General features: G+C 42.4%; 1 protein-coding gene across 6 annotated transcripts in view; it reads left to right on the top strand.

Annotated features, from left to right (window-relative positions):
- TTC3 (tetratricopeptide repeat domain 3) overlaps positions 1 to 21358 on the top strand; it is a 132393-nt gene that overhangs the window by 49302 nt on the left and 61733 nt on the right. For 5 of the 6 annotated variants that reach the window (XM_075542302.1, XM_075542303.1, XM_075542299.1 and 2 more), the window contains exons 18-23: positions 349 to 406; positions 5491 to 5569; positions 12030 to 12164; positions 13294 to 13406; positions 16788 to 16908; positions 21128 to 21250. In XM_075542302.1, coding sequence (XP_075398417.1) covers positions 349 to 406; positions 5491 to 5569; positions 12030 to 12164; positions 13294 to 13406; positions 16788 to 16908; positions 21128 to 21250 — 629 coding nt within the window. The remainder of the gene's footprint in view (positions 1 to 348; positions 407 to 5490; positions 5570 to 12029; positions 12165 to 13293; positions 13407 to 16787; positions 16909 to 21127; positions 21251 to 21358) is intronic. The other variant, XM_075542304.1, reaches the window with a different exon arrangement.

The raw sequence follows: 21358 nt of genomic DNA, 5'->3' as shown, positions 1-21358 counted from the left end.
GTGCCGAGAGCAGCGGCTGACTGTGGGGTCTCCTTTCTTCTCCAGGGTTACTGTTCATGTTTCTGACGTGCTTGTCTTTTCTCCCATCCGGGTTGTCAGCTGAGAAGAGGAGCCATGGCTTCTGTCTCTGTAACCCCTCTAGGTGCACGTCTCTCGGCACGATTGTCGTTCCTCTCCACAGTTCTCACAGCCTGTGCACAGCAACGTCATCAGTAGTTTCTGTTTTGGAGTTACTCTCGTGCACAGTATTGATGTTTTACTTCAGTCGATCTTTTAATGACACTGCTTTACTCTCAAGTGTGTGGTTTTTATGTGCAGACTCAGGAACAAGTAATTTTGTCTTCACAGGCAAGCCTTCACGTCATCAAGGAAGACACAGCTCCAGAATCGACACATTAAGAGACAGGTATGTTCTGCTCTAAGCTGTGCTTGGTCCATCCTTCCCTCCCCATTGTATCTCTCCTAAGCAAAGGGAAATCTCTTTTTCAGGTATTAGCCAACTTTTCCTATGTGTATTATCATAAAGCACTAACATTCTTTTCAAATATCAAAGGTATGTCTTTAGGGTAGGATGATTTTGTGGGTAGGGACAGGGAGCGGGGCTGGATATTAAGATGAATTCTCAAGGCCATATAATAGAAAGTATCAATATTGAGATTATTTTTTATTCTAAAAACCATACTCGTAAGAGGAAGTCATTCAGAGAGGAATATGGTGAAAAGCCAGCCTCATTCTCAGATCACCTTATTTCATGTCTCCTCCCGTCCATCCTCCAGTGACCTGGAACAACTCACTGTTAATTACAGCCTGGCCATCTGGAACCTGAACTGGGCCTGCATGGGATTGGCTGTGTAGCCACTCAGAGGCCCTTTTTGACTATTTATTATCAGATGAAAATGGTTTTATTATGACCACTTAATCAATTCCTTCCACCAAATGTCCCCTCTCCCGCAAATGAAGAGAACTGTGGCCTCTTCTCTTTATAGTTAACTCCCCATTGCCTGCAAAGATCCAAATGGGCTGGAAAGTGCAATTGTAAATCTTAAAATAGAGAATCTCATGAAGTTAATCATGTGAGTTGCTATGGAGATGCTGCAAAGCCATGCATATGCCACAGTTGGACCTTTGTTAAGGTGAAAACAGATGCTTCAAGGAGAATGATTTATGTATCAAAGCATTACAGGGGCCAAAGGAAATTCGTAGAGCCTTAACTACTTAATTATTTCTTTGGTTCTGCTACAGAAATTAATATAGACCCACAAATATACAGGCATGACAGATGCTATTTCTACATATGAATATTAGCTACAAGTAGATGCTTGAATATAGTAGAGTATATAAGGGCAAAGTTACGCAAAATTATTTGCCATAACCAGACACCTTGGGGGAATGAGTCATGGGTCTGAGGGCTCAGGGCCGTAGTCTTGGGGAGGAGACTCTAAGGTCAGTTAGCATAAATCATCCATAGAGGCAACCTTCTATATCCTGCTTTGGTGAGTAGCAAAAGCTCCTGAGTAGCCATTAAGGTGCAGCTGTTGGTCTTTTCCCATCTGGAGCCAAGAAGAGTGAAGACCATCCAAGATGTAAGGAAACACTTAGTCCAAAGGACCAATGGACCACATGACCTCCAGCCTCTACTGACTCCTGAGATCAGAAAACCTAGATGATGCCCAGCTACCACTGCTGACCATGTTCCATGATCACAGCCTTGGTCCTGTATACAATAGGAGAAACATGGAATAAAACTCAAAATCAAAGGCTGAACATGATAGTGGGACAGGAGGAAAGCATAAGGAAATAGAGGAAAGGAGTAGGAAGCAAAGGGCATACATAGAAACCTAAATACAAGCATGTACATATGTAAATATATTTATGATTATGGGGGAAAGAGACCTATGTACATGTATTTATAGGTTCAGTAGTAGGGTAGCAGGTGGACATTGGGCCTCCTCATGCACACTCCCTCAATACGATAGCACCTTGCCCAGCTAAATGGTCATTCCATGCCTTCCTGACATGATCACTGAAGACAGATGGGTGTATGAGCAAACGTGATGAAGAAAGCTGATGGTGCCCGGCTATCAAAAAGATATAGCGTCTGGGGTCTTACAGGCTTGAAGGCAAACAAGCAGCCATCTAGCTCGGAAGCAACAAAGCCCACAGACCCACAGAGAAGAACCACACAGCCTAAGTGAATACAAGGTGTTGAACGGACCAGGTAGCAGACACCAAGGAACAAAAACCATCATTGCGTGATCTACCTTCCTCACATAAACGCTGAAGATGAATGTGTGCATAAGCAAGTGTGATGAAGAAGGCTGATGGTGCCCGGCTGTTGAGAGATATAGCGTCCGGGGATGAAAGTAAACAAGCGGCCATCTAGCCCAGAAGCAACAAAGCCCACATGGAAGCAGCACACCAACATGTGTGATCGTGAAGGGCCGAGGGGATCAGGTTTCAAACAACAAAGGCAGGGGGAAAGAAAATTACATCACTGTGAATGAGAGGAGTGTGTGATGGGGACCCAGTGCCCATCTGTAGACAGCTGGACATCCCTTGCAGAGGGGTAGTGGGGAGGAGATGAGACACTCAGGGTTCAGTGAAGCAACAATGAAACTCAAAACCTTCCTCTAGTTCTTGAACGCTTCCTTCCTCCCCCCCCCCCTCGTTATCATGATCCCAATTCTGCCTTGCGGACCTAGTTAGACCAGAGGATGCACAGCGGTGCAGTAGGGATCTGGAAACACAGGGAATCTAGGACGGATGAATCCCTCAGGACCAGCGGTCAGAGTGGCGACACCGGGAGGGAAGGGGGTGTAGAAAGGGAGAATCGATCTCGGGGCTCTACGTGTAGCCTCCTCTCTGGGGGATGGGCAATGGGAAGGTGGGTGGGGGGAGATGCCTGGCAGTGTAGGATAAGATAAAATAATAATTTATAAACTATTAAGGGTTCATGGGGGAGGGGGGACCAGGGAAGGAGGGGGAGGGGAAAAAAAGGAAAATGAGCTGATTCCAAGTGGAAGGCGAATTTTGGGAATGACGAGGGCAACGAATGTATAAGGGTGCTTTGCTCAATGGATGTATGTATGGATTGTGATAAGAGTTGCATGAGCCCTCATTGAATGATTTATTAAAGAAAAAATATCGGCAATCATTCAGAGGTAGCAACTTCACAAAAGATATGTTGGGGTTTGTTCTATTCGAACCACTTCCTGTTGGTTTGTGTACAGGTACCACAGGAGCACAATTAAATGTACGGGAATTCCCATTGTTCTCATATGTATTCATATGCTACCCAAAGTTTGTTATGATACACAGTAAAATCCTCTGCATAGTCAATAGTACATAAGTAAGCATTTTCCTTGTATCCTCTGCTTTCAGCCAAGGTCCATCTGAAATCAGCATTGATATACCTTGCCTCATGCCCTCTTTTAATACAGCCTGGATTTCTGGCAGCTTCCTGTTGACATACTGCTATAACTACTTTTAAAGTTATCGTCAATAAAATTGTACTTGCATGTCAAAAAAAAAAAAAGATATGTTGGGGTCTTCTACAGTATCACCAATGTCACCCACCAGGATCTGCTGCTTCCTCTACAATTATTTGTCTTTTGTCATCGCTTAAACAGAAGAAGACGGCCTTTTTGGTTGTTTTTTTTATTTCCTCTTGTGTAGAAGATTTTCTTACTTTCATATCATTAAAAACTTTGATGACTTCATCATTTAAAAAAAAGAAAAAAAGCTCAAAATCATAAAAATAAAAAAAGACTGCTTACTAGACTGAAAGAGACTGGTAGGACCCCCCAGCTTGCAACTGCATTTGCCCCTGTGGCTCACCTTTCATCCAAACAGTAGAAAGGCCTGTAAGGTGAGCAATAACACCAGGGAGGTACACACTCCTTACAGCCTGCCACTAATCATAGAAGATCAAAAGGGTAGCATCTGCCCAGGGATAAAGCTCAGGCTGCAGAACGGGATAGGAAAGAAGGATGAATGCAAACAAGAAAGACAGGAAGGAAGTGGACGAGAGTTCTTCCCTCATGGGGATGATGGTCCATGTCTCGTAATAGTGTGTATGAATTGTTGAATGAAAACGAATTTGCTCTCTCAGCTTTTTGCCCAAATCAGTCTTCCACCCGCCCCACCCCCACTTTCTTTTGCACACACACACTAAATAGGGAAAAAAATAATATAAAGTGGGGGAGTGTAGTACATTAGGTATTTTGTTATTTGGTAGAAACATCTTGAATCTTTCTCTCCCATTCCCCTGCCAAAGAAACCAAAAAGATACAGAAGCAATGTATAGTTTTGATTTTGACTTGTTTTGTTAAAGATGAGTATACTTTCCTGATACTTTAAGTTTTCAAAGGAATGGCTTCTTATTTATTTTTTTAAAAAAATCATTTTTTGGGGGGGCTCGTACAGCTCTTATGACAATCCATACATCCATCCATTGTTGCCATCATCATTTTCAAAACATTTTCTTTCTACTTGAGCCCTTAGTATCAGCTCATTTTCTCCCCTCTCCCCACCCCCCACCCAATGGCTCCTCATTTGAATATGCCTCCCTCATATGTTTATTTCACAATGACATCAGGTAGCCATATGGCTCTCTGTACAAACTCAGTACCCTTGGTCATTGTTTAAGACTACCGTTTTCACTGTTAATAGAACCGGCCTAGCCTACAGCTTTTTCTGATTCTTACAAAGGCTTGGATGTTCTTCACGTCAGGCCAGCGGTCTACTTACTCATTTTCAAGGCTACAGAACATTGCCTAGTGTAGATGTATCGACCTTTCCCCCGTCCTCCCTCATTGTCTGTTTAGTTTCTTTGCGCTTCTCCACTTTCCCCCGACCCCAAATAAATACAGTAAAGATCCTTGCACATATACTTTTGTGCCTTTTCTCAGTAAACTTTCTGAAGCAATTTCTAGAGTGAATCTCTGCATCAAAGGGGATGCAACATTTTAACTCTGACTGCATTGCCAAGTGTCTCCCAGAAAGCGGATGCTACTCACTCTCCCACTAACCTGTAAGGAGCTCAGGTTTACCCCTCACCCACACGGGAATCAGGTTTCTGACTTTTGCCAACTATGGGCAATACCTGATTACTAAGTATTCCTGAGAGACAGAGCCCATGTTCTAGGTGGATTGGACACATTTCTTGTTATTAATGGACTATGTTTTTATTAATGGCAGTAGATGTACAATAACTTTTGATGATTCCCATAAATCCCTCCTAGTTTTTTTTTTTTCTTCTTCATGCCATCTTTAGAATCTGCTCTCCTGGTCCCCCATCACTCTTAAGTGTCTAAGTGTTTTTATTTAGATTGCATTGGCTTGGAGATGAATAGGGGAGCACAGTTTTATTTAAGAACTTGTATAACTCTCCATTCATTTAGTATTTAAAGTTACCTTCTGCAATACATTTATTTACATACGATTGTTTTTCTTTCACATGAATTCAAAGCAAACGCCTTTCTTTTTCAGTTCTAGCTCAAGAATTCAAGAAGATTTGAAAAACGCTTTGGCGAAACCATTGCCTAAATCTTCCAGAGCTTCTGATCAGGTAACTGAAAAGGCAAACTCTTGGGTAAGAGGTTTCTTTTGTCAAATTAATTTCTAATCATGGACATCACTAAGCCTGTTTTCTTTATAATTTTAGTTAGTGATACTTTTAATGTGTGACTGCTAGGAAATCAAACCATCACTAATTTGAACATTTGCTTGACAATTTTTTTAGCCTGAGGTTTAGTTAATTTTAAGCACTGAAAAATAGTTGGCTTCAATTCAGTAGGTCAATTGCACAATCATCTCAAGAACTATACAAACATTACCACAATCAATTTTAGAACACCCCCCCTCTGTTAAATCAACTTTTAAAAATATTGAAATCATTTTATTGGGGGCTCATACAACTCTTATCACAATCCATACATACATCTACTGTGTCAAGCACACTTTTACATTTGTTGCCCTCATCATTCTCAAAACATTTGCTTTCCACTTGAGCCCTTGGTATCAGTTCCTCATTTTCCCCCTCCCTCCCCATTCCCCCCTCTCTCATGAACCCTTGATAATTTATAAATTATTATTATTTTATCATATCTTACACTGCCCGATGTCTCCCTTCACCCACTTTTCTGTTGTCTATCCCTAAGGGAGGAGGTTATATGTAGATCCTTGTAATCAGTTCCCCTTTTCTACCCCACCCTCCCTGCACCCTCCCAGTATCGCCACTCACACCACTGGTCCTGAAGGGATCATCCGTCCTGGATTTCCTGTGTTTCCACTACCTATATGTACCAGTGTACATTCTCTGGTCTAGCCAGATTTGTTAGGTAGAATTGAGATCATGATAGTGGGAGGGGGGAAACATTTAAGAACTAGAGGAAAGTTGTGTGTTTCATCGATGCTATACTGCACCCTGACTGACTCGTCTCCTCCCTGAGACCCCTCTGCAAAGGGATGTCCACTTGCCTACAAATGGGCCTTGGATTCCCACTCCACACTCCCCCTCATTCACAATGATATGATTTTTTGTTCTTTGATGCCTAATACCTTATCCCTTTGACACCTTGTGATCACACAGGCTGGTGTGCTTCTTCCATGTGGGCTTTGCTGCTTCTGAACTAGATGGCCGCTTGTTTACCTCCAAGCCTTTTTTTCTTTTTTTTTTTTACATTTTATTAGGGGCTCATACAACTCTTATCACAATCCATACATATACATACATTAATTGTATAAAGCACATCCGTACATTCTTTGCCCTAATTATTTTCAAAGCATTTGCTCTCCACTTAAGCCCTTTGCATCAGGTCCTCTTTTTTTTCCCCTCCCTCCCCACTCCCCCTTCCCTCATGAGCCCTTGATAATTTATAGATTATTATTTTGTCATATCTTGCCCTATCTGGAGTCTCCCTTCCCCCCCTTCTCTGCCAACCTTCAGGCCTTTAAGACCCAGATGCTATATCTTTTTTTTTTATTATTTCATTAGGTGCTCATACAACTCATCACAATCCAGACATATACCAATTGTGTAAAGCACATTTGTACATTCATTGCCCATGCTATATTTTTTGATAACTGAGCACCATCAGCTTTCTTCACCACATTTGCTTATGCACACATTTGTCTTCAGTGATCGTGTTGGGAAAGTGACCATCATGGAATGCCAGTTTAATAGAACAAAGTGTTCTTGTATTGAGGGAGTACTTGAGTGGAGGCCCACTGTCCATCTGCTACTTAATACTAAACCTATAAATATATGCACATAGATTTATTTCCATCATCATATAGAAATATATTTACATATATGCATGCCTTTATTTGGTCTTCTATATATGCCCTTTGCCTTCTAGTTCGTTCCTCTATTTCCTTTTACTTTCCTCTTGTCCCACTATCATGCTCAGGCTTCATTTGGGTTTCAGTTATTCCTCTTGGTTACATTGCCCTTTATCATGCCCTACGAGGCCTCCCACGCCCTCCTTGCCACTGGTTTTGAATTACTCCTTGTTCCCTTGTCTCTGGGTTGATCAACACCACTTCCTTTTACCCACCTCCCTCTTTCCCATGTCCCAACCATCGGTCCCATTGTTTTTTTCTCCACATTGTTTATCCAGCCTATCCTATCTAGATAAACCTGCAGAGATTATAACATGCACATAAAAACAAGACAGCACCAAACAAAGTGACACAGAAAAACAAAACAATGACAGCAACAACAACAGAAGCCAGTGACATACACAATCAAAAAAAAAAATAGTTCAAGGTCCGTTTGTTGATGTTTAGGAGTGTTCTCCGGTTGGGTCGGATGGGGTGCCACACCCTGGCCCCAAAGTCTACCCTTGATACTCCCTCGGGACTTCCTTGCTCTGCTCCCCTTGATGTTCTGTTGCCCACCCTTAGTGTTTTGCCTCGGTGTGGTAAGTCAGCTCAGACACACATCCCACACTGTGTCTCCAGTGTTGTCCTTTGTAGGACTATGGGTCATTGTGGGATGTTGTGTCTCATAGTGGGGCCAGCCATATGGTCCTCTTTGTGTAATGGCTGCTCTGAGCGGGGCTATTGTCCTCAGGGCTTGGTGGGCCAGGGTGTGCTCCATTCCCTTCCTCCCCCTTCATTTGCTGCCACTTCCGTCTGGGTATGGTAGGTCTGTTCCTTTTCCCCCTCCAGAAGTTCTAGTGTCATTCTCTGTGGCACACCCTTCCATGGTGGGGGTCAGGCTGGTTCCGGTTGGGACCAGCCCTATAGTCCAGTCTTTTTATGGATTCCTCCACGTGTTACGTTGCGTCATGGTGAGGTCTGTAGGCACACTCCAATTTTGTGGGGATACAACCAATACTCTCCCCTTGGGAAACTGAGACGATAACATGGGGGGGAACAGGGCTCTAAATCAACTTAAAAATGAGCTGTGTAAACACAATCAGTTCTAGTGCTTCCTCCCCGCTCCTGCCATTATTGTTTACTCCCAAAGTTCCCTTACCCTCCCTATCAACCAGCCCCACCCCTATGTGTTAGGCAGGGTTCTCCAGAGAAATGAAACCAGGACACTTATGATATTATAGATAGATAGATAGATAGATAGATAGATAGATAGATAGATAGATAGATAGATAGATAGGCTTATACAGGGAGAAGGGATTTAACAGCGAATTAGTCCACAGAGCAGTACAGAGGGTTCAGATCAACTCACATTCGTGGCACAATTAATATACTGGAAGTCCTTCAACTCACTTGGGCTGCCAGGCCTAAGGTCAAGGAAGCAGACAGCAGAATCCTCCCTGGGGCAAGTTAAGCAGAGTGTGCCAGCCCATAGGCAGTAAGCAGCAGGGCGGGCCACCAACAGTCAGTAGCTCAGGAGCTTAGCGAAGCCGGCCTGGGTGGGATGTCAAACTCAAGAACTCAAGCAATGCAAGGTGACAGGATCCACCAGCCTCAAGCTCAAGCAATGTATGCACCAGCAGCGTGGAGAAGCAGGTCTCAAAGGAGCCTCAAGCTCTTAGTGACATGCCTCATGGGTTGGCCTGACCCACAGGTAGTGTACCACACACGCTCTAGCTTGCTTCAATCACCAGAGAGCAAGGGGGGGGGGGGGAGTTGTCCTTACAGAGCCATATAGCTCTTTGCCTGCCAATCAAATTGTGACCTGATTAATCCTACCTGTTCCTCTGAACCAGTTTGGCACAATAACCGCAACCATCACACCCTATGACCCCTTTAAACCCTGCATCAGTTATTATCACTGTGCACCCACCCCTTCTGTGCTTCACAAACTTGGAAACCCAACAGAAACAATAAAAAAATTGAAATAAAGGGGTAAGGATAAAATAATATAAAGATAAAAATATAAATAATGAGTAAGAAAAGACCCCTTCAGTATTTAAAAAGTCAGGGGAGAAATTTTTATTATGGAACAAGTAAGAGATTACTGCACCCAGAACAAATTCAGGTTGGGTCTATAGGGAGGTCAGCTGGCCCAGTACTGAGTTCAGTCCAGCACAGTCAATATTACAGTGATGTCTGCCAGATAAGAAGGCTGTTGGAGACTGTTGCCTATCGCTAGTGGGGATTTGCCAGTAGTATAATCTAGCTAGGGACTCTGTAGAAGGGTTTTGGGTTCCTACTGTTCTCCATAGCCTTCTACAAATTGGTTGTTCATAATTTTACCTCTGATACTTTTCCCTTCACCATATTAAATGTTAATTGTCATCTGGATCACACAAGCTCGTGTACTTCTTCCATATGGGCTTAGTCGACTCCTCACTTAGATGGCTGCTTGTTGGAATATAAGCCTTTAAGACCCCAGACACTCATCCCATTGATAGCGGGGCACCGTCTGCTTTCTTCACCACACTTTTCGGAAGCACCCTTATCTTCAGTGCTAATTTCATGAAGGTGAGGAGCTGGCAGCGCTGTGTTATCAGAACGAACTCTTCTTGATTTGGGGCTAGAGTTGAGTGGGAACCCAGACTCCGTCTGCTTGTCCATGCACAACTCAGGTTCACTCTGGAGGTCTTAATATGACAAAGTCAAACTCTAGAAGACCAACTGCACCACCAGCAGCCTTAATCCAACCAGCAACCAAACAAGCAGAACACACACACTCACAAGCAAGCTACAAGCAGGAAAGCAAGGACCCATATAAACAGAGAAATACCACATTGTCAATCACCACCCCTCGCCCCCCAGAGTATAAGGCAATTGCACTCGTACCATCATCAGTGTCCCAGTGACCCAGCACTCCAGACACTGTCCATGGAGGAGTCTATGAGAGTACAGTTCCCCCTTGAGTCGCTGCCTGCGAGTTTTTGCCCTACACCAGTGGTTCTCAACCTTCCGAGTGCCGCCACCCTTTCACATGGTTCCTCAGGCTGTGGTGAGCCCCAACCACAAAATCATTCTCATTGTAACTTCATAACTATAATTTTGCTACTGTTATGAATCGTAATGTAAATATGTGACAGGCAGGGTGTATTTTCATTGTTACAAATTAAACATGATTAAAGCATAGTGATTAATCACAAAAACAATATGTAATGTTATATATTGTGAAATATTTATTTATTTATTGGGGGCTCATACAACTCTTATCACAATCCATACATCCATCAATTTTGTCAAGCACATTTGTACATTCATTACCCTCATCATTCTGAAATATTTCTAATTGCAAATAAATGAAATTTTGTCTTGAAGCATGTTGGAGCACGGGTAACAGTCTTCATGCCGGGTACTCGTATGTGGGCATATCTGCATGTGGGTGGTCCTGCCTGGAGACAGTAGAGGAGCAGTGTTTTCCGATGGTCTTAGGCGATCCCTGTTAAAGGGTCGTTTGAGCCCTTAAAACGGTCATGACCTCCAGGTTGAGAGCCGCTGTCCTACAGAGTTCTATCTCCCATTTGATTGGGCTCTGTTGACCCGAAACATGGGGATTGATGCTGGGGAGGAATAAACTTTTGATTTTTAAAAGATTTGACCTTAGAAGTTTTGTGTATAAGCTGTCTAATTCTTTTTGTGGTATTTAAGTAATGAAAAGTGGACATTAACGTAGAATAGAGTGCTTATATGTAAATACGTGGGTCATTTTAAAATTCCGTTAAAGTTTTATATCACATTTATATAACATTTCAGGAAGGCTGATTGGAACGAAGCTTGTTTTAAATGGTTTACTAGACCAGATGTACACATTTGCATAAAGGCAGAGAAGCTCTGCTGGTGGCATACCCTTTAGGCATGTCACTGCTAGCCTAAAGGTTGGCAGTTCAAATCCACCCAGGGGTTCTGCAGGAGAAAGATGTGGCGATCGCCTTCCATCAAGATCACAGCTAGGAAACCCCATGAGGCAGTTCTAGTTTGTCACATAGGGTGGCTGTGAGTCAGACTCAACTCCACAGCACCTAACAACCACCACCACCTACTAGAGGTTTCTCAGTTGTTTAATATTTTTTTTCATGTGCTACTTCTGACATCTCCCTCCAGATAGTGTTATATAATTAGATTTAATTGCATGCTAGGCAGGTGTAGAGCTAGAATTGAAACCGCCATTGCCTGCTTAGAACTAAGGTTTATTCCACAGCATGATGACAGTTGTTAAGATCTGATAGTGAATCGGTTTGATTGCCCCGAAGTGTATAATGTACCTAGTCTCAGTCAGTTTACTAATCTACATGGTGACTACTGTTCTCTGCGTGGCTTTTCCATTTCTAAATGCTGTCTGTTTAGTTTCGAAGCGTGAGCAAGACTTAATAGCACCATGTTGTGGAGCGCGAGCCACCTCGCCCCTCAAGTCATGAGCAAGAGCAGCGGCGCGGGAATCGAGATGGCGAACAGTACCATCCAGTTTTCAAGTTAGGGTGCTGTGTTGAGAAAGGACTACAGTGCATTTTAAGGGGCCCTTCAGGTATTGACTCTGAAATGTTCTGTTATGAGTTAGCAAATGTAAGCGGTCTGCGATGAACTTTGGCATCTTCCGTGTTGACTAGAGATGTATAGATCGGGATTACTGAAATACAATTTCTTTTATGCAGGATTTTATTGCTTTAATGAAACTGCTGAAAGGTCTTATTCAAGACGGTTATACGACTTTGCTGGACCAGCGCTGCCGCTGTGCTTTCGAGGCCTTTACCCACTTGATAAATGGCCTAGATAATAAAAAAATAAAGGTAAAGTTGATGTAGCCGGGCTGGCTGTGAACACTAATGAGTCTCAGACAAGTGTAGAAGAGAACCAGGAAGTTACCTTCATTGTGCTAATGAACCTTAAATTTACCGAGGTAGCATGACGCCCATCCTGACATTTCCGTTGGGCCTGTGTTGCATAGAATTAAGCCTCTTTTGGATTGGATTTACCCCTATTATGCCATCCCCCGCAACGCATGCACAACACACACACAAACCTTCAAAGCACAGATGTTTCCTGGTGTTGAAGATAGAAGCACTTGTAAAACATTTCCTTAAAAGGTCTTTGTAAGACAGATCCTTAAAACATTCTGGCCGTATCACTGGAGTGATGCCCATCCTCCAGTCATGGGACGCAGCACTCACTCTGCTCTGTGTTCTGGTTGTATCACAGTGTCTCTCACACGTTCCATCTCTTGGTGAACGCATTGGAAGCATAGCTTTCCCCCATCTGTCAGTGGAGGTTTACGTGTTGCTATGACCGTGAGCAGGTTTCAGTAGAGCTTCCAGACAAAGATGGAGTAGGGAGAAAGGCCTGGCTGTCTATTTCCAGTAAATCGGCTGATGAAAACACTATGAATCACAAGTCTGTTGTGCATTGGTCTGCCAGTAATTGTACAACAGTTGACAACAGCAGTAAGCGTTAGCCATGAGTCTTGGGTGGTGCAAACAGTTCATGTCCTTGTCCGCTACCAGCATTGTTGGCATTTTGAGCTCACCCATAGCGACCTCAGAAGAAAGACCTGGTGATCTCTACAATCGGCCATTGGAAGCCCTGGGGACACAGTTCCATTTTGATACATGTGGCGTGGCCATGAGTTGGAATTGACTTCAGTGGCAGCGAGCAAGGGTCTCAGTGTGTGCTAGTGAGTAGACATCCTCCGTGGGTTGCGAGACTCCCAGTTTTGTCTCAAGCAGAAATTTCTGGGTCTTGTCTGAGTAGATGTAGGATCACATTATATGTACTTGTGACACAGGAATACTGGGATGTACAGTTACTTTTAATATTAACACACGCCCTCCCCCCCCCTACACACAAATCAATCTTTAGATAAAATCTGTTCGGGAATTTCTCTTCCTGTGTAATTCATCGTTGTTCTCGTTGATATCGAAGGAATTAACTGAAGCTGAAAAGCAGTTCAAACGGATTCTTAGATTATACCCTAACGAGGGCCTTGACTGCCTGGCCTACTGCGGGATTGGAAGTGTGTATTTGAAAAAGAACAGGTTAGTGGCGACCACACTGCTTTCAGATCTGGACTATTAATTAATTTGAAGTATAATATGTGATGATTTCCTTTCGGTGGTCATTTGGATATCGTCTCCGTAGCACATGGTTATAATTGTGGTTTTACTTTAAAGATGGGGCATTTAAATACCAGTATTCATCATTAAAGGAAGCTGAGTCGGCTCAGGTCTTTGTATTCCTAATATCCAATCTAACGAGAATGTAAACAATAAAGTAGCTTGACATGAAGGATATAATTTTTTAGTATATATCATCTGTAAATAGTGGCATGATTTACATAAATCAGTATTTTATACAACTAATTATGTAACTTTTTAGTTAAATACCTATTTCCAGAAGAATCCTGTATGAAAATTGTTTTTTTGATTTTGTTTTTTACCAGCTTTACAGCTGCTACTGTAAAATTGAATTTTTTTTAAAGATCATTTTATTGGGGACTCTTACCGCTCCTTTAGCAATCCATACATCAATGTATCAAGCATATTTGTACATATGCTGCCATCATTATTTAAAATGGTTTTTGTAAGCAGTAATGTGTACGAAATTCCCGGTCAGTGTTCTTCATGTGTAGCAACCACTCATCTGCCAATGGAGGCTTATCTGTTGCTATGGTGCTGAACAGGTCTTAGCTCAGGCAGACTAAGAAGAAAGGCCTGGCTATCTGTAGAAAATTAGCCAAGAGTGCCCATGAATGACGTTAGTTAGCATCATTGTTCGCGGGGTTGCCGGGACTGAGTCATTTGGCAGTAGCTTACCAGCAGCAACAACAACATGATATTCAAAACCATATAGGTTAGGAGTCAAAAGTCTTTCCTGTAGTTGGGCTTTGTACTCAAAGTTTAATATGTGGCAGCCTTCTGAGTATTTCATGTTGCTTAGTCTTGTCTTCTTAAAGTGGCTGTGTGAGCCTTAGGGGACAGCATTATGTCTTGAACTTAAAAATTAAAACCAAGAAAAACTCCTGTTCTGGTTCATTATACTTAATGTAGTGCTAGGTGTATTGGTTTCTTTGTCAATAAATCATTAGCTGATTGAATACCATAAGTTTTCATTATCTTTGAGTTTTCATTTTACATTTTAAGGAAAATTTTATAAGTGACCACTGGTCTTCTTTGGAACTCAGTCTTAGAAGGTTTTGAGAGTCCCTTGTTAGAGATTTTTAAAGATTTAACCAGTTGTTGTTTTTTTTTAATTTCTGGAAATTACTGTCTGGCCAGGCTAGACTATATTAAGGATCAGGTAGGCACAGAGATGTGATGATTAAAGGAAGATGAAGGTTTAGAATGAATTGCTTAAGATATACCTATTTGATAAGTTTAATGGCATGGTCACATGTGGAAAATCACAAGATCTAGGAAGGCAACAGACAGGGAAAACAGAACTCTGTAACACAGTGTGAATCATGGGGAATGTGTAACCTAAAAGGTGCTGGCTATGTGGGAAGGCATTAGATTTAATTACATAAAAATGCATGTTCATTGGGTCTGGGGAATCAGGACCATTGCCAAGGAGATCCCAAGATCAGTTGGCATACATGGTTCACACAGGTAAGGTTCTGTGTCCTACTTTTGTGAGTCTTAAAAGCTCATGAGCAGCCATTGAAGGTGTAAAGATTGGCTTCTCCCCATCTGGAGGAAAGAAGATTGTTAAAAATTGAAAGACATATGGAAACATTGAGCCCACTGGTCTAGTGGACTACGCAAATAGCAGTTTCCATGACCCTGCGCTCAGAAGCACTAGATGGTGCCTGGCTACCACTACCAAGTGCTATGAAACAGATCACATTAGAAAGTCCTGGTTAGTGTGAGGAAAACGTGGCACAAAACTCAAAGTTGTGGAAGAGATCAGGCGTAATAGGTGGATCAAGGCTGGTGGAGTCTCCAAGACTCTGGCCCCTCATCTCTCTTCTGTTCTGAAACTGAAGTTACATCTCTGGTAGATCAGGAAACCACTGAAAATCCCAAGGGCAGCATTTACCTGGGGCAAAGTTCAGAGGGTTGAGAAATGAGGAGGAATGGAGACAAATGGAGGAAGTGGGATAGGTGGGATAGGTGCATTGAGATTGCAATGGGAGAGTTGAAAAAAAGATGCTTATGAATTGTCAAAGGTAAAGCTATGATCTACTCTGTAAGCCTTCATTCATCATAAAACATTTAAAAAATACTAGCAGTTAATATGCTGTTTTTGGCCTATTGTAATGTGGTTTCTAATGAAAAATCTTTGATTCCAGTGAATGGTGGTTTAGCTTTCTGCTTCTTACTTCCATAGACAAAACAAGGTCTTGAAATCGTGAAATTATTTGAAGATTGAAAAAAAATCAGGACACCTTTTCTAGTCTGAAGAAAACAAAGACATGACCAACTTTATAAGCTAGTTTCCTAACATTCTTCTGTTGTTTGGACTAAGCAATGTTGACATGTTTTATTGTGAGTTGGGTGAAGGTTTACAGAGCAGATCCGTTTCCAGCCATTGACTTTTTTTTTTAAGTCATGAATCAAGTCAGAATTCAAGCATTCCATATTAATAGTTACCATAATTTAACTTTATTAAAACGATACACTGCTTTGTAGTTGAGGAAATTTTCAGAATATAGGATCCTTTCAAGTTATTTTCATTGGAGAGTTTTTTGTTCTTTTACTTTAAGTGCCAAGTTTCTTTAAAATCCCATGTTGAACAGGGAGAGATGGGAGGGACGGGTTATTGAAGTGGGAGGCAGGGGGAGAAAAGGATTTGGAGGGTTTAACAGGATATTGTTGCTCGTTTCTTGAGACAAACTGTATAAACATACTATGTTTCTTTAATACACCCCCCCAAAAAAAAAACTCTCCAAATTCCTTATCCTTCAAGCCTAAATAGTGGTGGTCTTCATTGCTTAAGACAGCGAGAGAAGGAACGTAAGATTGAAATGGACTTGGAGTCTTTGGTAACAAGTACAAGTTAAAAAAAATCTCATCCTTATGATTGATTACTTCAAGTTCTTATTTCTCTACAAGAATGTATTCAAATTAGCTTAGTATATGAAATAAAAATGAAACAACCAAATTATTCAGTTTTTCTTTTATCTGTTCAAACTATAAAAAAATACATGGCAACTTTAGGAGGTATGATGTGTACCCACCATAGTAGAATCAGTGTTGAGGACAGAGTTATGTTTAAATTATTGTATTATATAGCAAAAGGCTATGGCCCTTTTTGGTCTTTTTTAAAAATATGGGTTACATTGAATATTTCTGTTCCCCTGACTTACTAGATTTGCTCTTACTTGGAAAGCATAAAGTCTCCCTATGACTTTGGTGGCTGTGAATTAAAATATCCCATCACATCTTTAACACTTGCTTGCTTCGTAATTTTAACTTTAGATTTTCAGACGCTCTTAAACACTTTGAGATAGCGAGAAATATCATTGGGCGCCTACCCAGAGCATTACCGTGGCCCACAAATAGCATGGTCATTGAAGAAACCCGGCCAGGGAAAATCAAGGTAACGTTATTTCTGTGGTGTTTCTAACTGACTATACAAGCCTGCCTGCATTGACTAAAGAGTCAGGAGATGAAGACGGTGAGGGACTCTTTCTCCCACGCCCACGGGCATTTCCCCTAGTAAAGATGCCGTGAGTATCACTAACTTTTACTGAATGTTTCCAGTGTGCCAGGCAAGCTCCTCCCATTTATCTTGACATTTCATTCTTACAATGCTCTATGAGATGGATAGAATGACTCTTCCCGTCTTATAGGTCAGGAAGAGCTAGTTTGGAAAAGTACAAATTCAGAAACCGAACTCACTGCCATCAAGTCAATGCTGACTCATAGCAACCCCCTGTGGGTACCTGAGACTAACTGTTTACAGGAGTAGAAAGCCGTCTGTCCCTGGCAGAGCTGCTGGTGGATCGAACTACCCACCATGTAACCACTACAAAACTAATTTAAAAACAAAACAAAAAACCTCACTTCTATCAAGTTGATGCCACCCATAGCAACCCTATAGAACAAGTTAGAACTGCCCCTGTGAGTTTCCAAGACCTTAATTTTTTAAATTAATAAATCATGGAAGAAAGACACCAGCCTGTGTGATCATGAGGTGTCGACGGGATCAGGTTATCAGGCATCAGAAGACCCAAACAATCATATTTTTTGAGGACTCTTACAGCTTATAACATTCCAAACATCAATTGTATCAAACACATTTGTACATATGTTGCCATCATTGTTTTCAAACCAATTTTTTCTCTGCTTGAGCCCTTGGTATCAGCTCCTCTTTTTTCTCTCCCTCCCCTACTCTCCCACCCTTGGGGCCCCTGATAAGTTATAAATTATTATTTTCATATACTGTGTGCTGTCTCCCTTCACCCACATTTCTGTTGTTCGTCCTCCTGAGGGAGTAGGGGTGGGGAGTTATATGTCGATCATTGTAGTCAGTTCCCCATTTCTCCCTCTTCTCCCCTCGTCTTCCCCCTACCCTCATGATATTGCTACTCTTCTTACTGTACCTGAGGGGTTTGTCTGCCCTGGATTCCGTGTGTTGAGGGCTCTTATCTGTACTAGTGTCCATGCTCTGGTCTAGCCAGATTTTTAAGATAGAACTGGAGTCATGATAGTGATAGTTGGTGGGGGGGGGGGAGGAGGAACATTGAAGAACTACAGGAATGTTGTGTGTTTCTATTGGTGTTATACTGTGCCCTGCCTGACTCATCCCTTCCTTGTCACTCTTCTGTAAGGGGGTGTCCAATTATCTACAGTTGGACTTTGGGTCTCTACTCTGGCCCCCTTTGTTCACAACTATATGATTGTTTGGGTCTTCTGATGCCTGATAACCTGATCCCGTCGACACCTCATGATCACATAGGCTGGTGTGTTTCTTCCATGTGAGCTTTGTTGCTTCCCTGCTAGATGTCTGCTTGCTTAACTTCGAGCCTTTAAGACCCCAGATGCTATATCTTGTAATAGCTGGCCACCATCAGTTTTCTTCACCACATTTTCTTATGACTTCGGCAACTGTGTTAGGAAGGTAGCCTCACAGAATGCCAGGTTATTAGAACAAAGTGTTCTTGCGTTGAGGGTGTACTTGAGTAGAGACCCAATGCCCGTCTGCTACCTTGATACTTAACATTTAAATATATGTACATAGACCTAGATCCTTATCATTATATATTAATATAGTTACATAAGTCCATGCCTATATTTATACCTCTATAAATGTCTTTTGCCATGTAGTTCTTTCCTTTATTTATTTATTTATCTATTTATTTATTTATTTTTCAACATTTTATTAGGGACTCATACAACTCTTATCACAATCCATACATATACATACATCAATTGTATAAAGCACATCTGTACATTCTTTGCCCTCATCATTTTCAGAGCATTTGCTCTCCACTTAAGCCCTTTGCATCAAGTCGTCTTTTTTCTCCTCCCCGTCCCACTATCATGTTCGACCATCATTCGGCGCTCAGTACTTTCTCTCGGCTACATTGCACTTGATCAAACCCCACCAGGCATTCTACAACCTCCTCACCATCGGTTTTAGATCTCCAATTATTCCATTGACCTTGGGTTTGTGGCTCCTTTCTTCCATCTCCAGAGCTGTCGGTCCCGTTGTTTTCTTCTTGGGTTTGGTTATCCTGCCTATCTTATATGGATAGACATGAGAAAAAGGAAAAAAGCCTATAAACAGTTCAAGGTCTGCTGCCCCTTCTGAATGTTTCCCATTGGGATCTGGTGAAGTGCTAAGCCCTCCCCACTGATTCCAAAGTCTGATTTCAGGATTCCTTGGGGACTTCATGATTCTTTAACTGTTTACGGGCGTGGAAAACCTCTTCGCTTTCCCAAGGAGCTGCTGGTGCTTTCTAACTGCTGACCTTTTGGTTAACAGCCCAGCTCAGAACCACACAGTGAAGTGATGAACTCAGGTTCAACAGTGAGGAAATGGCCTGGGGGCCACAGCTGACCACCTCTGGCTATACGAGCGAGAAGGAGAACCCATCCACACCAGCCCAAGGCTAGTTGCCACATGGTAGAGGTCAGACATGCCACCATCTTCCTTTACCCTATTCTGACACCAGCCATTCCTTCTACAGCCCTCCACCCCGCTGCTGGGTTCAGTACTTCACTGCAGTGGCCGTACAATACTCACAACTGATGGGGCTCATTAGGGAGTTAACAAGTTACCACAAGGCAGGACCAGAACACCAGGGACACAGGCACTAATCCACAGCAACACCTCTCTCTAACAGGCAGCTCTCTCTCTGGTCCTCAGCCTCTCAACCATGTGATGCCTTGGCCTCTGCCTCCACAGACCAAGAAGCCCACTTGCTGCTTGCCTCTCAGTCTCAAGTCTGGGCCCTGTTCTTTCAACTCTAGTCTTGGTGTGGGGTGGCCTCTGCCACCTCTGCCACTTCAGGCAAGAATTTCCAACATGCTCCACTAGTGGGTTTTCTTCCTCGATGGTCCCAGAGCTCTCTCTTCATGCTTCTGAGGTGCCTCATTCTTACAGTCAGGGGAATGAGTTAGAGACGTCTTCCCCCGTTTCAGATGAGAGGAGTTATAGGAAAATAGAAGAGCCCCACGTAGTCACCTTGACTTCACCACAACCAGCTGGGAAGTGGTGAAATCTAGACATTCTGATTTGAGAATGTGTGCTCTTTGAACGTTCTGCTGTATGGTCCATATTTAGAGAAAGGTATAGGAACCTTGGGTTGCTAACCACAAGGTCAGCAGTTCAGAACCACTAGTGGCTCTGCAGGAGAACGACTGGGCTTTCTACTCTCAAGAAGAGTCCCAGTCTCAGAAACTCACAGGGGCAGTTCCACCCTGACCTGCAGGGTTGCTATGAGGCGGCATTGACTGGATGGCGATGAGTGAAAGCATCACTGTTTTGACTAGCATTACTGAGGTGGTTGTTAAGAAACAAGGAAGAAAACATTTAATGTCCTATCTGAGAGACTCTGCTATTTCTGGAGAAAATACATTATTTGTGAATGAAATAGGATAGGCCTTTCCTTATAGTGAACCCTGAATTTGCTTTTGATTGAAGCCCAGAGGTGTCAGCTCTTGCAACGCCATAATAAAAACGCACCTGGTCTAATTAAAAGGGGTCTTTCATCTGAATAGACATTTCTGCAAACGACATGTAGCGATAGATACTTAAAGTCTTTATCCATTAGAGAAACGCAAAGTAGAGCAATTGGATTTTTCCCTCTTTGTGCTGGGTTGAGATAGAAGCATGGAGAACGGCTAATAACAGGAAGCCCTCACTGGCGGCCTACCATGAAGGGGCTTAGCAGCAGTTATGTTCTCAAGGGAGTGGACAAGCACTGCTAACAGGGATTCTGGGAAGCGGGTGAATGGGACAATGAGGATCCTAGGTGAAATGACATTGAAGAAGGAAAATAGTTGAATCCTTAGGGTCATTATAACTTTAGACCTTTTCCTAAATCCTTAAAGGAGGTTTCTAAGAATGATAAATTTATAGATTTAGGTTTGATGAATCTAGCATAGGTCATTCGTCCAATTCCCCCCACCCCATGTGTTCTTATTGGCCTCGTTTTAAAATGACTTTTAAAAATGCCTGTAATGTATTCTGTTGATAAAATTGAGTCATTCGTATGCTGAGAGTGGTTTGATGACAAGTGCACTGAAGTCATAAGCATTTTTACGGACTCATTTAGTATTAAAATAATAAATTTTTTTGTTTGGTGTAGGTACTCCTGGAGAAGCTGATTGAAGAATGCAAGTTCCCTCCCCCTCCAGAGGGGATTTGTGCTTACCATGGACACTGTACGGGCGTCAACATCCAGATATATATTTCGGACCCTGACTTCAAGGTAACTGATGAATGCATGCCAGGACATTAGATTGTAGTGGGTTCGGAATGAGTGTTGTAGGTGGAGGACCCCAGTTCTCGGGCTTACAGCAGCTTTATTTCAACTTTC

Source organism: Tenrec ecaudatus, chromosome 2 (genome assembly GCF_050624435.1).
Source record: "Tenrec ecaudatus isolate mTenEca1 chromosome 2, mTenEca1.hap1, whole genome shotgun sequence".
In the NCBI taxonomy this organism is placed as follows: Eukaryota; Metazoa; Chordata; class Mammalia; order Afrosoricida; family Tenrecidae; genus Tenrec; species Tenrec ecaudatus.
Note: the sequence above shows the minus strand (reverse complement) of the source record. Positions and strands in the feature narration are given on the sequence as shown.